The following is a 27,289-nucleotide window of genomic DNA, read 5'->3' as shown; positions in this document are numbered from 1 at the left end:
TCAATTGTGACTGTTTCATACATATGTGTGCTCTATGATCCAACCCAAGAGCATGCAACGTTGCCATTAAGATGGAGATAGAGAAGGATGGTCTTCTTGGGTCTCTTTAAAAACATTTCTGCTTCTGTTTTACCCACCAGAATAGAGATGTGGGTAACTGTTATTTGTTCTGAAGATGGAATTACGTAAGACGGTGCTCTGAAGAGAAGCGACTAGGTACCCAGCAATCAATAACACAGCAAATATTTATTAGGTACCTACTATGTGCTCAACACTGTGCCTCTTAAAATATGTGAGATAAGGACCACTCAAGGAGGACCTTGATTTTATAGAGAAGACCTTTCCCTTTCTCCACCCGCCTCCAAGGCTGCAGAGAATTCAAAAACAACAGACAGAAACCTGATGGCAACAGCAGAGACAGGACAGGGGTGACGCAGGGATGATGTAGGGCGATGCTTGCCAGTAAAGTTCAGAATAAGAAGCTGCTGCTAAATGCACCCGGAGAAGAACAGCAGGATAAAAGAGGGGAGGGTGCCTGGGACAGTGGCAGGATGGCCTCAGGGTAGAGAGCACAACAAAGTGAGTCTGAATTCATAGCACGACCCCTCTGAGGGAAGGGACACTCCTTTCTATTCCAGAGTCTGTGTCGAGACAGAGCCCCAGGAAACCAGAGAGGGTTGAGAACCATTTTGTGCCACGACCCAAGGTCCACGCAGGGAACAATGGAGGACCCTGGCTCATTTGGGTGAATTGAAGGGTGAGGAAGAAGGTTCAAGAGCCAGTAATCAGTGTGACATGATGACCGATGAGAAAAAGACTCTGATTGGAGAAATGATGCTCTAGTAAGGTGCTCCAGGTCATGGCAACTAATTAAGAAAAGTACAGAAAAGCACATTATAGCAACGCAGAGGGTCACAATGCTATTGCTCCATCCATTTACTAAAAAGGCTTTTAGGGCACAAATACGCTTCTCAGTGACATTTCGGAGGGCTGCTGTCACAAGGCTCTTTTCATTGGCTTGGTCTGATTCTGGGACAGAGCAGCCTCCATCCGAATCCTTCTCCTGGGGCCGTAGCCCCCATTGGACATACAGCCTGTGTCAGGCCGGCCACACTTCACATGGACACGTGTGGATCCTGGCACCTGACGTGCTGTATGGTTTTCCCCGCAGCAGGATCAATATGCTTCCTAAAATAAACCTCAGAAGCTGAGCTTAAAATAGTTTCAATTTCTCCCAGTTCGTTCTTCTGTCACTTCGCAGGGTGGTCTCTGGGAACTAGAACTGCTGGTTTTCTCAAGGTGAGGAGTCGATATTTAACCTAGACGCGCTGTAGGCTGGCTCTGGGACAGCCTGGCGCTGGGTCAGCCTGCAGTGGCCTGTGTTTGGGGTTTGCCATGGCAAGGCAGCTCTGATCCCCATCCTCCCCTTACACCTCTTTTGAGCCTGCACAATGAAGCCTTTGCACAGAGAGGCAGAGCTCCTGACACAGAAAAATTACTGGTACTTGCTTTTCCCTGAGAAGCCACTACCTCAGCCTGGAGGGGAGAGAATAAAACACTGAGATAGATGGCTTGCTGAGGCCTGCGGTGGGGAGGCCACACCGGGAAGTCAAAAGACAGGAGTGTCACAAGAAGGCTGCCAGGGTGTCCAGAGCCTTGTGTCTCCTTCCAGCTCGTTCCCAGCATGCCTCTCTGGGCAGAACAGTGGGATGGGCACCAGCCCCAAACCACTTAAGAATCAGGATAGATATTACATCAACTGTCAGAAAAAAACAAAATAAAGGAACAGATTGTTACATTTTCCAGGTAGGGTTTTTTTGTTTGTTTGTTTGTTTTTAACGATACATTTTCTTTCTTTTTAAAAAAATATATTTTTATTGATTTCAGAGAGGAAGGGAGAGGGAGAGAGGACAGAGTATCAATAAATGAGAGCGAACCATCGATCGGCCGCCTCCTGCATGCCCCCCACTGGGGATCGAGCCCACAATCCGGGCAAGTGCCCCTGACAGGAACTGAACCCGGGACCCCTACCCACTGAACCAAACTGGCTAGGCTCAGATAGGTTGTTTTTTGTTTGGTTTTCCCCGCTGCAAGGGTGGTTCTAAATATCGCCCAAGACTAAGTTGGGGAACTCTGAGAGGCCTCCTGGTTGAGCCCCACAGACCTGGCCCAGGCAGCCAACTGGAAGGTTCTAGAACAGTGATGGCGAACCTTTTGAGGTTCACAACTGGACTAAGAGCTTTAGTAAAAAGATGGCCATTGCCCAGGTCCCATTAAACACAGCACCATGAGCATATGTGGCCCCTAGGCTAGTGGGGAATATGCTATACAATGGATATATCTCATGGATTGTTGCATCCTTCACACTGTATTTTAATATTTCCTATATAATTGAAGTTCAACATTTAATTTTTTATTTTTTTTGCTGTTGTTGAACTGAACTGTTGGGCTAATACCTTCAACTTTCAGTTTTAACATTAACATTGTCTGCTCGTTCACTTTGTTGTCTGCTAGCAGATGACTGACATCTTGGTAGCCAACAAGTGGTAGCAGATGTCAAAGTTTAGGAAAAATTTGTGTGAGAAAGAAGAATTGAGAAAAATCCCATCCACTAAATTTCCATCTTCCTGCAAATTAGGAAACATAATTGTAAAGTTTAATTTTAGGGGTGAATCCCTTGGAGCAAAGACTAGTTTGAGAATCATGCCTCAATAATAGTGACAAGAGCCTGAGGGGGAACGTAAGATCCTTGTACAGAACATGCCCTTCCAACATGTTCTAAACAGCACTTCTGCACTTTAATTTGCACACAAATCACCTGGGGAACTTGCTAAAATGTAGGTCCTGGTTCAGGGAATCTGAAGTAGGGCCTGAGATTCTAGTAAGGCCCCAGGGGATGCTGATGCTAAAGGTTCTGTAAACATCTGATATTTTGGGGAACAGAAACTTAAGGCTGGGAATCCAGAATAAAGAAACTGCAGAATGGAATCCCACCCTAGCAATGGAAGCCACTGTGAAATCAGATTTGGGTTTAAATGGATCCCCGCACAAGGCTCTGGGGGAGATAGGTTTAGTAAGAGATTGTTCTAGAAAAGAGATAAGGACCTTAACTAAGGCAGCAGTAGTTGAAATGGAGAAGATAGGATGGATGCGAAATTCCACCCAAATGGAATTCCCAAAAGGCAAACGGAGGCAGGGAATTTGGCTCCTTTTCCTTAATCCAATCAGACTGACTTCTGCTCTGAACGATCCTGTTAGGGCTTCCTGAGCAGTTCGTAGAAGTTAAGAGGTCCAGTTTGGAAGTGCACTGTTGCCTCCACTCTGGGATTTTTCCTGTTGCCCCTCAGGGTGACTTTTCATCAGCCTTCATTCCTTCTCCAGGGCTAGACAAACATGGCAGCCTGAGCCTCTGCCCAACCCTTGCACTGGACCCCCAACACCAGCTGCACGATGAACACAGCTTGGAAAAACTGAAGGAGGCCAACGTCTCCCCAAAGTCAGAAAATAGAACAGGGAAGTCACACAGTGTGGGGAAAGGACGAAAGTCCACAAAGACCCAGTATTCTGGCCAAAGACGCATAGTCTGCATCTAATCATGAGAACACAAACAGGAAAAGCCAAGCATGAGGGGCATCTGCACAACATGGCTGTACTTTCCAACACGTCAGTGTCATGGAACATGGATTAAAGGAGCCCAAAGAAAGTGACAGCTAAATGCAATGTATGTGCCTACACTGGAACATGAATCACGAAGGTTTCTCACTGTTATTCCCCATAAGCAATTGGCAAAACGTAACTATGACTCTATCAGGTCCTAGTATTGCATCAATGTTAAATTTCCAGAGCTTAGTCATTGCACTGTGGTTACGAAAGGAAAAGTCCTTGTTCTTAGGTCTTGGATGTGAAAGTATTGAAGGGTGAAGAGGGTCATGATGTCTGCAACTAATTCTCAAAGGGTTCTGGGAAAATATGTTAATATTTATGGAGAGAGAGGGAGAGGCAAAGCAGATGCAGAAAAAGGTTAACAACGGGTGAATCCAGAATCACTGTATTATTTTTGCAACTTCTCTGTAGGTTTGACATTTTTTGAAATAAAAAATTTAAAAGAAGGTCACAAGACATTGCTGGTTTGGCAAAAGCAGCTAAAATGCCAGAAGCAAATCCTGAGCAGGGCAACTGGGCACATCATCCGGTCTTGAGAGTCACTTGCAGCAGAGACGCTCTGACCCTCTGCGGTGGTCAGTGCCATGTGACCTGGGACAGAGGGTGGACATTGAAAGTTCTCTTGGAAAATGCTACCTCGGTTCCACTGCATCATGTAACTCCTGGGACTGGTCCCCTCTCTGGAAATCTGAAGGGAGCAGTTTGATAGACAGGCACTGTCTTGTAAGAGTTCTTCCTGGATCCCGTAATGATGCTCCATCATTCCAGGGAGTGGGTGCCACTGGCATCCAATCACTGCATACGTGTCTCTCTCAGTTCCATAGGGCAAGAAGGTAGCACCTGATTTTTGCCCTAACAGTGCTTCCTCCAACTCCAAGTGGAAAATGGGCCTTGCTGATGATTATTTCTCCTCTGCTAGAGGTAATGTACCCATTCTGCGCATGGACCAACCAAGGACAGCAGAGTGGGGCTGGCTGCCTGGGTTTCTGCAGAGCCATTTTAAAGGCAAGCAATAGCCAAGTTTCCAGACAGACAATGGTTTGTTTCTAGGCTTATCTGGACATCCCAGAACAATCTGATGGAGGGTTGCTAAACAAGAATTCTTTTGCACCTTTCCTTCTTTTTTCTGGTCTTTCTTTCTCTCTCCCTTATTATTATTATTTAATGAAAAGGAAAAGGAAAAAAAAAAACACACCTTTCCTGGCCCAGAGCCTAAAATCTCTTCTTGTGATGCTAATCTCTCCTCCCTGACTCCCAGCCACCGCTGTTGGCTCAGTGCCTGTTTAATAATCGTGGTTGCTGATAGCAGGTTGTGTCAGCGTCTCCATTATGAAGCTCAGCTTTAAAAATGTTCCTGAGATGGTTATACAGTAAGTGTTGCAGGCAACAGGTCCTTACCCCACGCCTGGTCACACAGGTGTGGACCAGGTATCACCAGCCTGCATTTACAAACCTCATCTCTCAAGGCCACTTGGCCTATAAGGGTGCTCCATTAGAGCTTTTAGGGAAAGCCAATTTTCTGTACAATGCTTCATTCAGTAAGCATCTCTTTGAAGGCATCTGAATTTGAGTCTGAGTAAAAAACAATTAAGAAAAAGAGAGCCCTGCCCGGTGTGGCTCAGTTGGTTGAGTGTCGTCCCGTGCACTCAAAAGAAAATATTTTTGTCTCTTTACTCTCCTCATTTCTCTTAACCCCAGTTTTCTGTAACTTATGCAAGACTTGTTTACATACCGGAGTCTTTTCAACCAAACTACTAAATAATTCCATTTGTCACCTATTGCCCATTGTTTCTTGAACTCAGCCAGTATAGGGCAGAAGCTTCCATCACTGACACTTCCCACAGGTCCACTCTGACCATAGGATCTGCTTCATGGCAGCTGAAGTGGAGTGTGGAAAGAGCAAAGAATACACGATTAAAAGTGTATTCTTAATTGTCTGACCTTAAACATCTCTCAACAGCAGAGCATAATAACGTCCACCTTAAGATGTTAACTGAAATAATATATAGCAGATGCTCCCAACTCTAAATGTATTGTGCTTTGGTGCGGGTCCCTAACAGGAACTCCCTGAGTGCCTGCTGAATTCACTTCATTTCCTGATAACCGCAGGGGGCATTTTTCTGTCTGGCACTGGAGTAGTTTTCCCACCTGGTTTGAAGAGCTGTCTTCCTGCTCATTACTTATTATTTTATTGTCCATGATGACTCCCAGGCACAACCCACAACAAATACAAGGACTTATTGGACTGCCTTCACTAGCCACTAACATAGTTGGAGGGATGACAGAAATAAAGAGCCACGCATGCAATGTCTCCTAACTAAAACCTTCAGTAAGAAAAGATTGGGAGATTCTCTGGATAAATATGCAAAACAGCGGAAGATCACAATAAACTCCGTGAGGACTCTCTGCATCAGGGGCAAGGTCTGGAGGGCGGCTGCCAGTTGGCATGTGCCCAAGGTCTTGCAGACTATGGAAAATCCATAAACAGTTTAGGACAAAGACTTTCGCAGAGCGGCCTCTCCCTCACGTGGTGAGATGTGCTGAGGAGTTTGGCTGTGGATATTTTCAGATGTCCTCTGGCACTTGACCTCGGCCGAGGAAGGCACATGCGAACCAAAAGGTGGGTAAAATAAATCAATCAGACATTGGGCTCCAGGAACAGAATTCTCGATTCAATTTTGGTCCTGTCAAGGTTTATCTTTAGCCTCATTTTATTTTTAACTTTGCCTTTTTGCTGTTGGGTCTCTGGGGCCAGTCTCTTTCCTATCATGGTGTTTCTACCCAGATCCTCTTTCTCTCCGAATCTGAGCATTTTCATCCCCTTCTGATGTGCCATGAGAATCCTGGCTACCATCCTCACCCTCTAAGGTGGGGTATCTAACTTGAGCCAGACTCAAGATGGCCCAGCTCTGTCCTTCCACTCACATTTGAAAATGTACACAAAGTGAAGACATGTTTGAAAAGCCATTTTCCATTTTAAGATTATTTCCAGCCCTACAAAACTTGGGAGGAGAACAAACGAACAAACTTGACATTGCTTCAGTAACATGGGAAGGACTATTTCTCTTTGTTCACTATGAAAATTTAAACCTTTAGCCAGGCTTTCAAAACTCAGGTAGCAGATTCCACATGCAGTTTTATAATTCCATTTTTAGAACCGAATATAGCATATTAATTACATGAGAGCTCCTGCACCGAGGCCAAACTAAGCTAGAATCAAGTCCCAGGTCTGCTGCTTGCCAGCTCTGACCTTGTGAGACCACAGGCTCTCATTAAACCTCAGTTCTCAGCTGGAGAGCAGGAATAATCATAGTTGTGAGGACTTGGTAAGATCACAGCTATAGACGGGTTAGCAGGATGCTGCACTCGTGCTCAGTAAATATTCCTGCCAATATCCATCTTGTTATCATCATTATCACTAGCCGACAGCCACATCATTATCATCACTGTTACTTTCCCACTTATTTTTTGTTAATCCTTCCTCACCAGAGGATATTTTTTTCTATTGACTTTTTAGAGAGAGTAGAAGGGACGGGGAGAGACAGAGAAACATCTATGTGAGAGAGACCCATTGATTGGTTGCCTCTTGCACACGTCCGACCGGGGCTGGGGATTGAGCCCAAAAAACCAAGGTATGTGCCCTTGACCAGAATTGAACCTGTGATCCTTCAGTCCGTGGGCCAATGCTCTAACCACTGAGAAAACCAGTTAGGGCTACTTGCCCACTCTTGAAGAAATTACTTTCTAGCTGGGGCCTGCTGGTTTACCTTCTATGCTCTTTGCCTTCCTGTGGCTGAGGGGCATAAGAGAGCCTGATTGCTCCACCTGTACTTTGCAAAAGGGCCATTAGATGGGGCCCTGCCATCATTACCCAAGCCAGCAAAGCAGTCAACACCCAGCTCTCATGGTTTGGCTCATGTGTGTGATAAGCTGGGTCACTCGCATGAAGTAGAGATGTACTACTCCTTCAGAACATACAGCTCAGCACTGAAGAAGCAGCATATTCAGAATCCCCTTCTAGAAAATAATGATAGACTCCTTGGGAGAAAATTCCTAGAGATTAGGGGTCACTTGTAGAATGAGTGCACTTCTGGGTCCCTCCTCTTTCCAGGATCATGCTTTCTAGCCACAAGGCCTCATTGCTGAAGGGTGTTATTTACAGACCCCCAATCTGGAGCCCTGGCCCCTCAATTCACTGAAGAAGTTCCAAAAGGCTTGAACTTAAGGTTCTGCTTTACCCCAACTCATGTCCATATCTTTGTGATCTCAGTTTCCACATGGACAATGCCATAGGCCTAAATCCTTTTCCCCTTTTCTTCCAATGACCTTCACCTCTATTATACTTTCTACCCACTTCCTCCTAAGCCCCACCCCGGTCTCGAATCTCCTGGAATTATTCCACCTTGGAAATCTGAAAACTTAAGTTACTTATTCTCCAATCTCAACCTCAATTTGCTCACTCTCACTCCCAGGACACCTTCTTTGTGACCTTGCTGAGCTCTCCAATCCTGAGAGCCGCCACTGGGCTCCAACGCTCATTCTGACCTTCACTTACTCGCTCAATTTTTTCATACCCTGCTAAACCCACCCTGAAAACAAATCCTGAATCAATTCAGCCACATCTGCATGCTGCAAAGAACAGCTGGGACAATGACACAGTTACTTTCGCTGGTGCTATTAACTCATTCAAAATTTCCCAAATCACCTGACTGCCAAACCTTTTAAGTAATCCTTTTACTCTTGGGAGGTGGTTCCCTCATCCATTTCCCACACAGGTTTATCAATGACCTTCATTCTCCTCCATAACCCCTCCTCTGTCTCCTTTCCTGCTCCTCCTTCTCCTTCCTAGAGACACATCCTTCCATGCCCCGCCCTCTACCCTTCCCTCCAATTTTGGAGGTTCATGAAGACCATTCTTTCTCTGACTTCCAGGAGCAGGCCCTTTTCTACTTTCAAATTTTCACTTTCCTGCTGGCAACTTCCTCTTAGGATCTCACGGCCAAGAGTTAATGTAAAGGTAAATTTATCAATTGACAGGCCCACATTTGTTTTTGTATCCCATGCCTTTCCCTGGTTCACTTTTTAAATACATCCCTTCATTAACTTATTGCATCTATTGTTGCTAATCAGAAGTCCACGGTCAGGGTTATTATTGTCCCGTCGTATATGATCTGTCTTTCCTCTGAAGTACCTTTCAAGAGCTTCGAAAAAAAATCTTTAATACTCTGCAATTTCATTACAATGAGACTATGTATGAATTTATCTGGTATGTCTACCTCCTTAGTATTAGAGTGATATTAGCAGGTGGCCAGCCCGCTAGGAGTGAAATCCTACCACTCCGCTGTGTAAATTTGGGCAAGTTACACATATTCTCTCTTTTATAATATGTTCACATCTAAAATGCTTTTATCTCAAGGTTATTAGAGAATTAATGAGTTAATACACAGACAGCACATAGAATGGTGGAACATAAGGGCTCAATAAGTGTTGGGCATTACTATTATTCAAAGTATACACTTCTGATCTGAGTTTTCATGGCTCTCTTCAATTGTATTTATTTTTATTTTTTAAAATAATTTTGATTGATTTTAGAGAGAGAGGGAGAGGGGAGAGAGAAGGGGGAGAAAAAAGAGACAGACAGAGAGAGAGAGCGAGAGAGAAGAGAGAACATATTGATGTGATGGTGAAACATCGATTGGTGCATGTGTCCTGCAACCTGGGCATGTGCCCTGACCAGGAATAGAACCTTTTGGTGCAGGGCATGATGCTCCAACCACTGAGAAACACTGGCCAGGACTCTTCAATTTTAGAAAGTTCTCCACTTTTATCATTTCAAATTGCTTTTCTGCCTTTACTCTATTGTATTTTCTGCTGCTATGAGATAACCATATGGCAACTCTCAACTCTCAATTATTAATAGCCAATACATTTAGCTATTTATTTTTTTAAATTCTTTATATTTCTGAGCTATGAAATGGGTTGTATCTCTCAATACTGTTTTCCAATTCACTATCCTTTTAGGTGTGTCTAGAGTTTATTTTATCTCTGGAGTCTTTCCTTTTAGTGCTTCAGCTCCCAAATTTTTAACTGCTTCTTTTTTAAATCCTCAGTTCTTGTATTATTTTTATTTAGATTTGGTTTCTTAATTTCTCATTCTTTAAAAATGGACAAATTTCCTTATTTTTCCCTTTGAGCAGCACAAACATGTTATTTTTATCAGATCCATCTATGAAATTATTTCCTTTGCATTCATGTTCTGATTATTGATCATATTGGCTGTCTTTCTTAATAATTGGTTTGTGGGATTTTTTTGAGTAGGAAGCTTTCTTCCTTTCTCTGTCTTTCTCCGTCTCCACTCCCTTCCTCACCCCTTGCATCAACCTTTAGGTTTTACAGTTGCCTTCCAAGGGCAAAACCAGTACTCTAAGCCGTGGCCACAGAGCCGTCACGGGAGATTCTTTCAGCCCCCTTTTACCAGTGGAGGAGTCCCATCCCAGCCTCTTGCTTTAAACAGTGGGCCTCACTGTGGTCCCTATTTTGCATGGAGCACTTCTACTCCCATATTAACACTTGCTTGTCCCAGACTCAGAGGCCAGCCACTCCATGTACTCCATTCTCCTGGGGTTCTGTCCTGCTTTTGATCCATGAACCTAGCTGTATCACTTTGTTTTTTCTCTTGCTGTACTTTATCTGGCCTTGCTATGTGTTTGGAACAGAGGAGATGTGTCAGAACGTGAACTTGTTTTCTTCCAAGAGGGGAAGTCTTCCACAGGCTTCTCCCCTCAACCCCGAGTCCCTTTCTGATGCAATTCCTCCCCTTCCTTTCAGAGCCAAGCATTTCCGAATTCTTTTTTTGGTACACTGCAAGCTGGGTTCTGCCCCACCATCTCACTCCTTTTCATAAAGGTCACCGATGGCTTTCTTATTGCTCAATCCCACAGGACCTTTCAAAGCCTATGTTCCTGAACTATGGGGCTATTATCATTGTTGACATTTTCCTCCTTGGCTTTCTCTCTTTCCTGCGCCTCTGCACTCTCCTGCATTCCGATTCCCCTCCTACCTCCCAGGGAGCTCCCTCCCATCCATCTTTACGGATGCTCTTCCACTTCCTTCCCCTTGAATGCTGCTGTTCCCACAGGTTCCACCCTCACCCTTTTCTCTTTACCCTTCGCACATCCTTTAGGCAACATCTTCTATTCTTATGGCTTCACACTACTCTTGCTTTATGACTTCTTTATCTCTAGGTCTCGGCTTTAGATTTATATATTCAGTTTCTTACTGGTTATTTTCACTAAATTTCCCATGAGCACTTCATACTCAACCAGACAAAAAGCGAACTCATCAACTTCTCCGAAACCACTCAAAAATATTCCTTGTCTTGGTGGCACTACCACCAATCCCTGACAAAAACCTGAATTATCCCAGACCCCTGAGCCAGTTGTCCCATTCCATCCCTAAATCTAGTTAGGCACCAATGTATCTCCCTCTTTCTAATTAATCTTCTCTCTATTTCTATTTTGGGCTGCATTTTGTCTCACCGGATCTACTGCTGGTCTCCTGTTCCCTCAACTAGTCTCTCCCTGCATCACAACCCTGTCTTTCTTTCCAGTTGCCTCCTCCATCCTCTGTTCACTGTATACCTACCACTTTATGCAGCAATGGTAGGACTTGCCTGCCCAAGCTGATGACTCCTCAGACCAACTAGATGTCCAACAAATGTTTCTTTTTTTTAGTATTAAAACTTATCATGTATTTTCAATAATCTAAATAGTATAACTACTATTATGACTAATAGCATTAGCAGACAGGTAAGTATAATCAAACAATTGGTTTCTGATTTCAATATCAATCCATAGATATACAAGCCTTGTTGATATCTTAGGATAGCTGTGTACATCTGATGTTGGCAGCTTCTCATCCTCGAGAAGTTTTTGGTGTTCGTTGTAGGCAAAAGCAAGTGTCAGAGACAGGGATAAATGCCATTTGTGGTTAAGTGCAAGATAAAGTCCCTTCCAATGAGTGTATTTGATGTCCTTTCCAATAAAAAAAAATCTCCAGGTGGCAATGATCTTTAAAAGTCTTTGTCTCCAGAGATTTTACTATTAGAATGGCCACAATCCAAAACACTGACAACACTAAATGCTGACAAAAATGTGGAGCAACAGGAACTCTTATTTATTGCTGATTCCAGATGGATTTTACCCTCTATGCAATCATTGATTTGGTTCCAGATGGAGATCAGATATTTGAATGGCTTTACCTGTGCTCCTATAAACCTCGGTTGCAGGCTCAATACTGGTCAGGGTGCATGCGGGAGGCAACGAACAAATGTCCCTTGTACAATGAATTAATGCACTATTGAGTTCGTCCTTTCCTTCCAATGCAAAATAAAGGGCTTCTCAGATTCTCACTGTAGAGCTAAGACAAAGGGATTGGGGAAGACAACTGATATTTACTAAACATCTCTTACCTATAAAATAGGTGGCTTATATCAATTGTTTGGATCAGAATATTCATTATCATTTTAAAAATGGGATCAAGGGGATAAGAAAAATCCAAGGGGAAGAATCTTTAAAACATAAGAATCTACTACACCTCTAGGGAATAACGAACACCACAGGAACAGTCTTGAAATCAGAAGACTTTACATTTTTGTCAATTTAGAATAATGGTTGGGAACATGAGTAAAACTAGGTCTGTGGAAAACAGCTCCAACTCCTCCATCTCTCAAGGTTGGTGCTGACCGCCCTTGAGACACTGTAGGACTCTTCAAGTACATTACCTCAACTTTGCAACAGGAGAAACTTGTTCAAGTTCCTGAATGCTTGGCCCAATAAAAACACTTCTTGACTTTGTCCAATGTTACAGATAAAACCTGTTATCTGCAGGGGCACTGGCTTGGAATAAGATAAAGCATAGAGTTGGAAACATCCTTTATGTTGGACATTCCTATTTGCACAAGTGTGTGATAATAACTTTTACCCACTGTACCTTTCATTCCTTAGTACCCCATGGTGTAGACTTTAACAGTGGATCCCAGAATACACAGTTTTTCAGGGGAGCTAGAGAACAAGTCTGACAAAAAACATAACTTTTAAAAATCAGTACTTAGCCTGGCTGGAGTGGCTCAGTGGTTGAGCATTAACCTATGAACCAGGGGGGTCACAGTTTGATTCCCAGTCAGGAAACATGCCTGGGTAGTGGGCTCGATTCCCAGTGAGGGGTATGCAGGAGGCAGCCGATCAACGATTCTCTCTCATCATTGATGTTTCTATCCCTCTCTCCTTCTTCCTTCCTCTCTTTGAAATCAATAAAAATATATTTTTAAAAAATCTGTACCCAGAGGGAGTCACTAATTAATTTCCGATTCTTAATTGTATGAGAGAATGTTTTTTCCAAGGGTAAGATTTTTTGAATATAAGAGCAAATCTTGGAGGAAATTATAGGAACACTTAGCTAAAGCAGAATATAAAGTCACCCTGAGTAGCACATTATTACTTTCATTTTCCTAAGAAGCAAAGTCATACCATGTGTGCAATGGTGTATCTGGTTTAACATTATCTATTTCAAGAGACCCAGATGGTTCTGAGCAAATCCAGCTGGGTGCTGAAAACAAGGCTTCACCCATAGATCAAAATTAAGGTACTAGAAAAATCAATCTTTCCAGTGTCCTTCATTCCTGAGAACCTTCCTTAATACATTTCATGTTTCATTTCAATATTTCACTCTAGTTTTGACATGCCAACCAAGGTGAAGCTGAGTTATAAACAAGCTCCAACTCAAGGCAGATTGGTAATTTCCTCTGAGTGACAATAACACATTTCAGCACCAAATAGTCAATGATTTGGTTTCCCTGAGTATCTACTCCATGATGACATTTAGCTGATACTTTAAAACATGTATTTAGTAATAACCAGATTGGCATAGCTAAAGAAAATTAAAATCATTCCATATAATGGTCTGCATATTCCAAGGGTATTTCTGACCGTTTCTTTAAAGGGCTGGAACAAGATGAAATTTTCAGATGCAGCTCCGTGAGGTTTGTATTTAATAAAGTTTATGTAGCAAATGGCTGTGAAGTCTGAGGGACTATACACAGGCCTTCCAGAGGTATTAGTGGGGGGAAATGATGTAACAGGTTAATATTGTGCAGACAGAACTGCTATCAGTCTCAGAAGATCAAGTGCAGGATTTGGTGGGCAACAGTTGACACACTGCTTGGAGAAAACACAGAGCCTGCACATGAGTAGAGTAAATAGAAGCAACACCTTCAGCGCATCAAAAGCAAAAAAACAAACAAAGAATCCTGCTTTGGAACCACATCTATTGGATTCATTAACTTCTTTTCCATAAGGCCAGCTTCCATCATCTCCTAGACCCACCTTAAAGATTAAAAAGCTGGCGGAGACGTTGTGTCCTTGAAGACGTTTATCAGATAGATGGCATCCATGGAATTTAGAGAGAAATCCTGTTTACAAAGATGAAGGCTCTGAACCTGTGAGCAGAGGAGACTCAACCGCTCCTGTTTCAGAGCTCTAGCAGGTCATTGGCATTAACAGGAAGCCAGTCAGTGCCCTGGAAAAGTCGACTAACCTTCCAGGCCTGAATGTCTGCATAGCTTATCAGTCAATGACTTTCCACTGGCAGAACCCAATGTTGATATGTTTTATGTTCACACTTTGTATGCAAACACTATTCAAGGCTTAAGTTCACTATCCAGAACCTCAGTGTCCTGTGCAGGAGGAAGTCCCACGGTGAATTCACTACCAGTTATGCCACCAAAAAAGAAAAATGCTGCTACTTAAAATTGTATGATGGCATCAACTCTAACACGCAGTTCATTTTTAGAGTTGTTAAAATATGAAAAACAGTAGCCACCGTAGACGTTATGAACTATGGAAACACCAGTAACAGCTAGCATGTTGAGCACCTAATATGTGTACTAAGCACTGTTCTGAGCACTTTTCAGGATTAACACATTTAATCTTCACAAGTACCCAATGAGTAGAAACTCTTATTACACTAGTTTACAGAGAATGAAGTAACATGCCTTAACCAGCGGCTAAGCAGCTGACCCAGGAATCAAACCCAACTGGTCTGAACCTAGTGGGTACATCTTTTGTCCCTGCACCATTGTGCCTATATCCTGTTGATTACTACCTTGGACCGGAGGCTGTCACCTCTTGGTGCCAAGATGTGTCAATCAGGATCCCCTACAAGTGAGTGAGACCTAAGGAAAGACTGGTTCTGAAATCAGAACTCTCAACTTCCAAGCAGAAGGCCACCAAGCAGGGGTCCAGGGCTCGCCAGTGACCACTCCCTGCTCCACCTTGGAAAAGTGAACTCAAAGGTTCCCAGGAGTGTGTGACTTCTCAACTTATGCCTGAGGATGCCCCATCCTGGAAAGTAGAAAAGGAACAGGGACTACAGACTTTGGAAAAGTGAAATCTTCCCTCAAAAGAACTCCCCCAATCAATTTATCCACTTGTAGATCTCCAAGGTCTAACTCTGAAGTGGTTTCCACCAAGCACGCTGAAGTTAAAGAGAAGAAATGAACCACTGTAGGGAGTATTCGACATGCATCATCCCACCGAAGTCTCCCAAGAGTCCTCTGAAGCAGGCATCGTTTTCTCCTTTCCACAGCTAGGGAAGCTCAGAACAATGAAGTCCCAGTATCATTAGGCTCCAAGGCCCTGCTCTGGACCCTGTTTGGTCAAGGCTGGTGAGTTCTCTGAATCTAGTCCATTGTCCTGCTAAATGGGGCTGCCCAGCTGCTAGCTTCTGGCAGAAACCTAATGTGTCCAAGTCCAAAATGCTCCAAGACCCAAAGGTTGTTGGCCACCATCTGTCATGAGCAATCCATTCACTGAGGTACAGAAAATTGGGCTCAACAAACAAACGCAAAGCTCTAGGTAAATAAATGGGAAGATGTGCCTTGAATTTTTTCCCCAAGTGAACTGTACTATTTTCCCACATGAATTAGGTCTCTTATGAGGGAAAGGAAAAAAGCCAAACATTTGGGAAGCAACTGCAAAGTGACAGGACTTGGGAATGGCTCACAGAAAGTAGGAGATGTTCAAATCTCCTTCAAAGGTATTGTTAGATGAATATTTTTTTCACGAACCACAGAAGACCAACAACATTCAGAAAAATACCAAGGATCATATAACAAGCAGCCACTCCCCCTCACCCAAAATGTTTACATTTACATAAACATTTTGTCACATTTGATTCCCATTCTGCCCTCCCCCTTTGTCAGTTTAAAAAAAAGAAGGTCTCACATTTATTTATTTATTTTTATTTATTTATTTTTATTTATTTATTTAATATATTTTTTTTAATTGATTTTTTTACAGAGAGGAAGGGAGAGAGATAGAGAGTTAGAAACATCGATGAGAGAGAAACATCGATTAGCTGCCTCCTGCACATCTCCTACTGGGGATGTGCCCGCAACCCAGGTACATGCCCTTGACCGGAATCGAACCTGGGGCCTTTCAGTCCACAGGCCGACGCTCTATCCACTGAGCCAAACCGGCTTCGGTGAAGGTCTCACATTTAAAGTTGAATTCCTTCCCCTTCTACTTCAGCTGACAATTATCATAAGTTTGTCATAAATCTGTCCATGTTTTTATAAACTTTATATTTTTTACAATGTGTAAATGTATTCATAAACAATATATTCTTAAATACTTTTAGTGGTTTCTCACAATTAGGTTTGAAAACTCCTTTTGCACCCTAGCCGGTTTGGCTCAGTGGATAGAGCATCGGCCTGCAGACTGAAGGGTCCCAGGTTCGATTCCAGTCAAGGGCACATGCCCAGGTTGTGGGCTCGTTTCCCAGTAGGGGCCGTGAAGGAAGCAGCACATCAATGATTCTCTCTCATCATTTCTATCTCTCTCTCCCTCTCCCTTCTCTCTTTGAAATTAATAAAATATATTTTTTAAAAAAAGAAAAACTCCTTTTGCAGTTTATTTTTTTTTTTTAATGTGGAGTGAGGCAGGGATCTAATATTTTATTTTTTCATAGGAAATGTCAATGGACCCAATGTCATTTTCTGAGAAAATGACTCAATGTCTTGTCTTCCTACTGATTTGAGATGCTTTATCTACTATATGTCAAACTTCCATTATCAGTTTAGGTCTATTTCTGTATTTGTGCCAATACCACACTCCTTTAATATGGTTTTGTTATCTGGTATGATGGCTCTCCCACCTCATTGTTCTTTGTTCAAATTTTGTCCTGGCTAAAATCTTTTGGATGAGTAGAATCAACAATGATGCTGACAATAGTTATGCTTAGGCTATTTTTTCCTGTTTCATTAATGAAATCCTCTTTTGAGGATATCACTCAAAAGAGAGAGAAGACTGAAAACTTCTGCTTCATGGCACAGAAAAACAAAAACAAAAGACTCATGTAACCTTGAGTAAGTTATCTCTTTGCAATGTGTGAATGCTTTTTAATTTTTATAAGCCTTTCTGTAAAGAGAACAAAAATACATATAAAAATAAAAAGTATTTGGCTGGATCATGTGAGAATAAGAGTATGTTACTTCATTCCTGAATATGTTAACATATATCCTAAGGACAGGGACATTTGCCTACATATTCACAAGGTAATGATCACAGGCAAGAAATTTAATATTGACTCAATATTATACCATACTATTTTCTAATACATGGTCCATGTTCAAATCCCCCCAATTGTCCCAATAATATCTTTTCTTGTTCCCTGTACCATCCCCCCGGCTAATCCAGACTCTAATCAAGGATTAGGCATTACATTTAGTTGTTGAATTACTTTAGTTTCCTTTAATCTAGGGCAATTGTTTTTGGTCTTTAATGACATGTTCTTTTTTGGAGAGTTTTGGCTAGTTGTTTTGTAGTGTTTTCCTCAATTTGGCTTTGTTTGATTGCTTCCTCCTTTTTTGAATCCAGGTTACACATTTTGGAAAGGATAATCAATAGATGATGGTGTCCTCAGTATGTCGCAATGGACGGCACACCATGTCAGTGTGTCCTATTACTGGTGATGAAAATTGGCTTACTTGATGGTATCCACTAGATTTCTCCACTGTTGGTAATTAATACATAAATCTGGGCTAATACTCGGAGGCAGTGTGAATTCTGGTTCCCCAGTACTGCTTCACTCAATGATGGTAGCTTCCATGCATGACTCTTGTCTGAGTCTATTATTACTAGAGTAGCCGTAAAACGGTCGCCCAGAACGTGATACTTGGTTTTGCTTTTCTAGCTCTGACCTCTGTTTCCTAACTGTGACTCCGCCTAGTCCCTTTCATGCTGCTTCTGACCAGTTTGGTTAACTCTCTTCCTAACCCTCAGTACCAACAGGTCAGCACAGGCAGGCCGTTTTTGTTTGTTGGTTGGTTTGTTTATTTTTAAATATACTTTTTATTGTTGATAGTATTACAGATATCTCCCCTTCCCCCCTCTTTACCCCCATCTTCCCGTGTCCATGGGCTATGCCTATAAGCTTGCAGGCCGTTTTTAGGTTCATCACAGCACTGGCAAACCAGGTTTAACCAGAAAGCAAAGACTACTGTAAGCTATCTCTATTAATAGTAACTATTACTAGCAGTAAGTTCTAGCTTCTCTGAATGCAGATATTACCTGCATTGTGACTATACCCAGACAGAAAGCTCCTCCTAGAGATGGACAGATGCTCATCTTGCCAACATTATTTTTTTAAAATCTGCTCTCAGAGCACAAATTGTACCACAAACAGCAAAGGCGACATCTTAAGGGACCAAACAGAATGTGTTTTCCATTGTCCTCAGAATGACACTATTAGACATGGATTGAAAAGGCCATTGATTTCCCACTTCATGGACCAAAGTGGATAATAATCCTTCGAAACTGCAAATGGGGTGTCTTGTGCAGTCTTCTTTTAGCACGTACCGATTTATTCGAGAAAACTGCAGATTTTGTAGGTGGCTGGTTATAATAATCTCAGGTTAAAAACAACTATAAGAGTTGAAGACAGCAGAGCTCATGTCTAAAAATAAAGCAAGTGCTTTTTTTCTTTCTATAATTCTCAATTAGAAGCCATTTAAAGGAGGAGATAATCAGCTTCAGACACCTGTAAATATGGGTTCTACGGTTCTCACTGGCACCTCTACTTTAAAAATTCACTTTGGCATGTTTTAAATGAATTATTTTACCCTACATCCATCCATATTTCCCTCTTGATGTAAAACAAAACAAAACAAAAAAACTATCTGGCCAGTGTGTCTCAGTGGTTAAGTGTTGATCCATGAATCAGGAAATCATGGTTTGATTCCAGGTCAGAGTTTTGGGCTCCATCTCCAGTAGAGGGCATGCAGGAGGCAGCCCATCAATGATTCTTATTGATGTTTTTATCTCTCTATCCCTCTCCCTTCCACTCTCTAAAATCAATAAAAAATATATTTAAAGAAAAACAACTAATACTAATAATGAAACAAACTCCATGATGACTATTATAGTAACAAATCCTCCATAAGCAGAGCTCCCCTGAAAGGTTCCCTTTGTCAGTTGGTAAATTCAGCGGAAGCTATCTGAGGTCTGCAGAGGACCTTTTCTGGCCACCTCTCCAAGGCAATGTTAAGTTGAGCCAAGTCAACGCATTGGAATGTTTATTTAATTCATACAAAAGGGGTGTCCACGCAGGGGAAGAAACTCAGGTGGACTTCGTAGTTGACTAGATGAGATAGTCTAATTCCCTAAAACAAAGTGCTACTCAGTGATTGAACAGGAGTCATAATCAAGGAGAAGAGATAATAATCAGAAGCTGGACTTGAAAGCCATGGGACCATCCTCCTCAGGCGCTCTCCGTCCTGGAGTATCTAGAACTTTCTCTTTTCTGTCACCCCTCTCCCTAGATAACCTCACTTATTTTCAACTCTGAATCACGACCTACACCTCTCCTTAACCTCCAGATTCATATATCCAACTCCTTACCTGCCATGTCCACTAGGAAGTCTCGCTGGTCCCTCACACTGACTATGTCTCCAATAGCGCTCCTCCCCGCATAACCGGCCTCTCCTCCACTGTTCCCCACCACGGCCGCGGCACCACCACCACTCAGGGTCAATAGACAAAGCTGGAAACCCTGAGGTCATCCTTATTTTGCCCCCTTCTCATGCACCAATACCAACGGAAAGTCAGTTTCCAAAAAAATATACATATCCCTCCTCTCATTATCCACTGCCATCTCTCCAGCCCGAGCCACCGTCATCTTGGGTGTGGATTATTGCAATCACCTGCCAACCGAACTCCCTACTTGCGATCCTACCAACCGTTCTCTATGGAATGGCCACAGCAAACATTTAAAAACATAAACCACCCAGTGTAACACAGTTTCCTAAAATGGATTCTAAAACAGAAAAAGGGACATTAGTGCAAAAACAGGTGAAATGTGAATAAAGTCTGTAGTTTTAAAAAACGTATCATCCTATATAATAAAAGGCTAATATGAAAACTGTCCCCTCCACCGGGAGTTCGACCAGGGGGTGAGGCCGGCCAGCCAACCACCAGCAGCCCCTCCCCCCGGCCCGCCTGGCCCAAACAGCCCAATTGGGGCAGGCCAGCAGAACCCCACCTGGGCACGAATTCATGCACCGGGCCTCTAGTGGTTATATAACTGTTAACAGTAGGGGAAGATGGGTAAAGGGTATACGAGAACTCTCTGTACTATCTTTGCAATTTTAGTGTAAATTTAAGATTACAAACTAAAAAATTTATTTAAAAAAAACCCCATAAATCTAATTTCTCTCTTTTGGTTAAAATCCTTGCATAACTTCCTATGATACTAAAATTCAAACTCTTTGCCATGGTCTCATAGGACTTCTGTGATCTGGCTTCTACTACCATTTTTAAAAAGATATATTTTTTATTTATTTCAGAGAGGCAAGGAGAGGGAGAGAGAGAGATAGAAACATCAATGATGAGAGAGAATCATTGACTAACTGCCTCCTGCACGCCCCACACTGGGGATCGAGTCCGCAACCTGGGCATGTGCCCTAACCAGGAATCAAACCGTAACCTCCTGGTTCATAGATCAACCACTGAGTCATGCCAGCCAGGCACTTCCACATTATTTACTCTTATTTTCTTGATAAGAAAACTAAGATTCCACTGCTTAAGTCAACTAGTTGGGACTTCAATAATGATCATTTTGTTTCACAAAGAACAACTTTGTGTTCTTTCATCACAACACAGCTGAGCTAGACACTAAATCAATTCCAAATACTTTTAGGCAACCTCCAAGGAGAGCTCTGTGAAGGACAGAGCCTCCTGCTTCCAGGAACTCAACTGGACACATTCTTTCCATCTGCTCAGGAATAATGGCTAATGAGAATAAATATGGTGCCTTCAAGCCTTTTATTGTGTGTGGTGGTGGTGGTGGTTATAAACATGCTTTTTGTAAGCTGTTCTGTTTCCAGGGGTATGAAGAAGTGGAGAAAGTTAGAGAATCCGATATCCTAAGTTTCACAATTGGTTTTTTAAATAGTACTTAGTATCTTTTTAAAATTTATATTCTTAGCCTCGATGCCCATCAGATTCACCTGGGGAAATGTTATGAATCCTAATGCCTGGACCCCACCCCTGACAAATGAAATCCGAATCCCAGGGGGAGGGATGGTGGCATCAATGCTAAAGCTTCCCAGGTGACTTTACTATCAGTCATGATGGAGAACTATTTGTCTAGATCAGGGGTGGGGAACCTTTTTTCTGCCAGGGGCTATTTGGATATTTATAAGAATATTCATGGGCCATACAAAATTATCAACTAAAAAATTAGCCTGCTATCTTTGGTCAAACATTTAATTAACTCACCCCTAATGTCTTGGAAGGGACAGGCCAAAAGATTTTGAGGGCCTTATATGGCCTGAGGGCTGGATATTCCCTACCCCAGCTCTAGATCCTCAAATGGGTGGTGATCTATCCTATAAATCGAATATCCTACACCCCACCCCAAAGAGGACTTACCAGGTTTAACTGGAGGGCAGACTCTAAAACTGCATATACTCCCAATTCACAAATTCAGCTTTCCTAGAGGGATAATGCTCTGCCCTTCATGTGTGTTGACTAGTTAGACCAGCCTGCGCCCAGAGCCAATTAAATCCCAGTGGAGTGGAACCCAGGCATGAGCCACCGCTAAACCTCTCAGGTGAGGCCCATGTGCAGCCAAGCTGAGAACCACCACTTTAATGGTGCCTGCTTTGTTTGGAAGAGGAAGTAAAGGCAAAGCTGCCCCCATTAACCCCAGTGAACGACAGTAACCTGGCAGCAGCTATCATGCGTGCTAAGCACTGGCTCTCCCCATTGAGATTTATGGCCTTGGGCAAACAACAGAACCTGAACTTGGCATGGTGCCATCATCCCCAGCACTAATTACAGCTTAAATAATTCTCGTCAGTTTGTGCATAAAATAAATGGACCTCAATTTAAGACAACTTCCCCACTGTGTCCTGGTTAATGGATTCACAATTTACAGGTCTTCACAATCGTAAATAGACAAGTTTTATTTTCACACAGAGAAGAAGATATTTAAACCTAGTCATCTCAACATGAAATTTTTTTTTTTAACTAGATATTGGGTCATGGAAAAAATATTGCTTACATGGTCAATGATAGTAGGATAACAACATGTACTCTATTCAATCACTAATCAATATGATTATCACTAGCGTCTTTCAATTTATTCATTGCTTCTTGTCATCAATTTCATTCATTCTTTGGCAAGTAGGAGAGAAAACAGGTTGCAGACATCAGTATGAAGAATGGCAGCTGAATGATAAGACTATACACCCAGAACATGCAAAGAAAGAAAGTGAGTTTATTAAATAATTTGGACAAGCAGTGAGAAGAGAAATATCCACTACTGCACTGTTTTCTTTAGCAACTGTCTCCCAACAAAAACCGCATCCTCATCCACGGACAGAAAAAGAACATGCCAGCACAGGCCATCTGCTTAAGGTTCCAGTTCTGAACCCCGGGACAAAAGTATCCTATATAATAAAAGGGTAATGTGCAAATTGACCCTAATGGCCGGGAACGACCGGTTGCTATGATGCGCACTGACCACTAGGAGGCAGATGCTCAATGCAGGAGCTGCCCCCTGGTGGTCAGTGTGCTTCCACAGGGGGAGCGCCACTCAGTCAGAAGCTGGCTCATAGCTGGCCAGCAGAGCGGCAGTGGCGGGAGCCTCTCTCACTTCCGCAGCAGGACCAAGGATGTCTGACTAATGGCTTAGGCCCACTCTCCTGGGGGCAGCGGGCCTAAGCCGTTAGTCTGACATTCCCTGAGGGCTCCCGTGCTGCCAGAGGGATGTCTGACTGCCAGGTTAGGCCCGGTCCCCCAGGGAGCAGGCCTAAGCTCTCAGTCGGACATTACCCGAGGGGTCCTGGACTGCGAGAGGGCACAGGCCAGGCTGAGGGAACACCCTCCCCCCGCACCAGTGCATGAATTTTCATGCACCAGGCCTCCAGTCTTTTAATAATTAAAGTAAGCTTTATTACATAACAATATATTTCTCATGGTCTGATTTCAAAGCATTAACTAACTATGAATGAAATGAATGAAAACCAATAAGGTCTTCCTTTCCTGGCTCCCTGGGACCAACCTTGGACCAGCTGGGTGATCAACAGCTGCTGCTGAATATGTAAATGAGAGGAAGGCGAGGTGGCAAAGAAGTCTAACCAAGCTGGAGTTGGCACAGCTGGTCCAGTGGCCTCAGAAGCAAGACCTAGGGATCTCAGGAGCAGAGCCAGGCAGAGTGCTGAAATGGGAACCTGGGCAAATGCATGCTTAGGCCCTCTTTTTAAAAAAATATGTTTTTATTGATTTCTGAAAAAGGAAGGGATGGGGAAAGAAAAAGAAAGATTGGCTGCCTCCTGCACGCCCCCTACTGGGGATCGAGCCCACAACCTGACTGGAAATTGAACCGGCAACCTCTTGGTTGATGCACCGGACGATGCTCAACCAACTGAGCCACACCAGCCAGCAGGACCTCTTTTGTGTAACAAGATGGTGGGATGTGGACTTGGGCAAGCTGGGTGCCATGACAGAGAGATAGGGAGCTAACCCAGTGGTAGTTAGGGAGGAGGTAAGGCAGGTACAATAGTTCGCATTTCTCCCAGAGGAAGCACACTGTGTTGACAAGGACTCTGCACAAATGCCCCTGGTTTCGTGCTTCTTTTGCAGGCTGGCCTAAGCCTCAGAGAGACCCGGCCCTGGCCATGGGCAGGGGATGCTGCTGATTCTAGATGGATAACCTGGTATTTTAAGTTCTTAGGAGAGGAGTAACAAAGCTAAATTCCTAGGAGAGTAGTGAAAAGAACTTAGCACCTGCCAAAAAGAAATACAAGATAATAAATGATAATAATGTGGATTTTTTGGCTATTTTAACCAAGCAGAAGATAACTCAGAAGATTATGCTGTTCCTAACAACCTATGGGGATCACAGTGAGGCCACGTGACCTCCTTAGACCTTCACAAATGGAGGAGTTTTTAACTATGCATGAGGACAGAGCCCCACAGAAAAGGAGAAAGAAGAATTTGTGTGGAAAGACTACAAGATGTTAAAAAAAATTACAATGTGCCAGGCAAAGCGGATCAAACATATCTGATCTGCATCCCCCTTTTCCTGACGTTCAAGCCCACTTCACTGTCCAGTGACTGGCAGTTATTCAAGGAATATATGTACGGAATGCAGTGCAGTCATTAAAAAATCACACCGGGAAGGGCACTTCTTGACCTATTAAAAACCAGCATATTATATGGATCAATTTTAGGAGAAATGGTTAAAAAACAAATTCATCAATAATCTGCAACATGAACCAGAATGCTAATAGTAGTCATCTCTGAATTATGGAATTAGTACTGGTTTTTTTTCCTCTTCTCTTTTCTTTCTTTCTTTCTTTTTCTTCTTTTATATTTTTCAAGTTTTAATAACCATGTGTTAATTTTTCAGTTAGAGAAAAAGCCATTGTTTTACAAGGGTTTTCAAGTTTTAATAACCATGTGTTAATTTTTCAGTTAGAAAAAAAGCCATTGTTTTACAAGGGTTCAAGTTAAACATCCTGCAACACAATTTTAGACAATAAGGTCTTGATGAAAATGGCCACCACAGTACCTCTGATTTTAGGTTGCTGACAAGGAGAGGATCCTAAACGTTTCCATTGGGGTTACTACCCACTAGGGCAGTGATGGCGAACCTTTTGAGCTCGGCGTGTCAGCATTTTGAAAAACCCTAACTTAACTCTGGTGCCGTGTCACATATAGAAATTTTTTAATATTTGCAATCATAGTAAAACAAAGACTTATATTTTTGATATTTATTTTATATATTTAAATGCCATTTAACAAAGAATAATCAACCAAAAAAATGAGTTCGTGTGTCACCTCTGACACGCGTGTCATAGGTTCGCCATCACTGCACTAGGGGATGCTAACCACTGGGGACCCTGAACTTATTGGGGAGAGAGCACCCTTGCCACCTACATTCTCCTTTCCTCTGGAAAGTTCCAGAAACTCTGGCGAAGGCATTGAGCTGGGACAGTCCAGACAATATATGTAGAATGTGCACGTATATCTAATTATATTCATTCATCTCTATAAATAAATGTTAACATGAGAAAATATGTGTTCAACCCAATGATCTGCAACCAAATCCGGGAGTTCCAGGCCCCCAGTGACAATCACTCCAGGTCACAGAAATCCTGCACGTAAAAATGAGAAGAAAAACTAGATAACAAAATAATCCAGAAAGGAATCCCAGGTCACCAGCCCTCAGAAGCCAAAGCCAGAACTCTGAGGCCCCAGACACAGATCTTGCTGCTGGCCCTGGACACACAAGGGCCTGAAAAGTACTATGGCTCTCAGAGCCCAAAGGCAAGAACACAGTATGGCATGAGGGGTGTGGGGGTGGGGGGCTACTCACGCTGTCGTTGCTTCCTTTGTTGTCCTCATACTTGGTTTCTATATGAATGGAGAATTTCGGCAAGAAGGAACACTATGGAAAAAGAGAAGGTTTCATTAGCATACCATTTTTTTCTATTCGCATCTTCAATATAGGCTCTGGATGCTCTTCTGACCACTTGCTTGGGAACACTGTTTGCAACCAGAAAGGCTCAGATACCAGGTCAATATCCAAATTCAGACAAGAAAAGCCACCTTTGGCAACGTGAACACAAAATTTCATCCAGAAGTCAGGCTGGAGAGAATGCCAAGCAATGGAAGGCAAGTCACTGAAAAGGATGTTTTCAAAAGGATTGAGAGGAGCAAACACCTGAATCAGAGGCAATTCCAGCTTTGGGCCTACCTCTGGGCAACAGCGATCACTGCTGGAACCCGGGGACCCAGCCTGACCCTTTTATAAACATTCATATAAAGCTAGACAGGGGGCACAGCAGAACCTTAAGGTCATACATTACTGAAGTCAGAGAGACCTGGCTTTTAGTTGGGGTTTATCACTTGATAGCTATGTGACTTTGGACAGACAAATTGATGAATTCTTCTGAACCCTAACAGTATTAAAACATGGATACTCATTATTACCTAATAGTGTGAGGGTTAAATAAAATCAAGGGCATAGAGTCAGCATTCAGTATGAGGCTACAGCTGAGCTTGACATAAAAGGCAGCCCCTCTTCCTGATGGCACAGGGGAGAGGAACCCCGAATGCTCACCACCCTAGTGTCCCCATTTCACTGAGTTACATTCTATGGATTCAGCGAGATTTTAGAGATTAAGGTAGCTTAATAAGAGGATTAAAAAATTTTTTTTATTGATTTCAGAGAGAGGAAGGAAGAGAAACATCAATGAGAGAAACATCGGTCAGCAGCCTTCTGCATGCCCCCTACTGGGGATTGAACCTGCAACCTGGGCATGTGCCCTGACCAGGAATCAAACCTGCGACCTCCTGGTGCATGGGATGAAGCTCAACCAATTGAGCAACACTGGCCAGGCCAACAAGAGGATTTTGATGGATGTTGATGTAACCTCCCTCCTGCTGGCACCAGGCTGGGCATTAACTTTCTTGGCCACCGGAAATGGGACTGAAGACAATTGGGTAAAATGACCCAGCAACTCCACTGGGAGCTGCAGGTTTAGGGGAAATGAGAGTTGGACTGATCTGCTCAGTTCCCAGAGCACAGATTTGACCCCAGGCACTGGCCTAAATTCTAATTAATTTATGCCTTGCATCCATCCCAGGAACAAGGTACTATTTATTATTACCCTGCTCTAAAGATAAGGAAATAAAGGCACAGAGAGGTTAAGAAAATGGCTCATGATCACACAGCCAGTGAATAGTTGAGTTGGGTTTGAAGGTCTGGTGGCCTGGGCCCAGTGTCCATCCCCACTGATTCTCAAAGTGGGGGTCTCTGAACTGTTAGTAGCAGCAGCAGCAGCAGCCGCCAGCGCCTGGAACTCATTAGAATTGCAAATTCTTGGGTCCAAAACGACCCACTGAATCAGAAACTCTGGGAGCCCTTCTGTATTTAACGAGCCCTTCAGGGCCTGCTGATGCTCACCCAAGTGGGAAAACCGCCTCACTACTTCATGCATAGGAAGTAAACAGAGATAACGCATTATCTAAAATCCGGAAGTCCACAGTACCCACCC

The 27,289-nt window shown here is 43.0% G+C and overlaps 1 protein-coding gene across 2 annotated transcripts in view; it reads right to left on the bottom strand.

The window, feature by feature from the left end:
* Positions 1-27,289, bottom strand: part of PITPNC1 (phosphatidylinositol transfer protein, cytoplasmic 1) — a 208,182-nt gene that overhangs the window by 47,287 nt on the left and 133,606 nt on the right. For both annotated transcript variants that reach the window (XM_006092435.3, XM_006092437.3), the window contains exon 5: positions 25,606-25,677. In XM_006092435.3, coding sequence (XP_006092497.1) covers positions 25,606-25,677 — 72 coding nt within the window. The remainder of the gene's footprint in view (positions 1-25,605; positions 25,678-27,289) is intronic.

The sequence above is a fragment of the Myotis lucifugus genome, unplaced genomic scaffold, assembly GCF_000147115.1.
Source record: "Myotis lucifugus unplaced genomic scaffold, Myoluc2.0 scaffold_100, whole genome shotgun sequence".
Classification (NCBI taxonomy): Eukaryota; Metazoa; Chordata; class Mammalia; order Chiroptera; family Vespertilionidae; genus Myotis; species Myotis lucifugus.
Note: the sequence above shows the minus strand (reverse complement) of the source record. Positions and strands in the feature narration are given on the sequence as shown.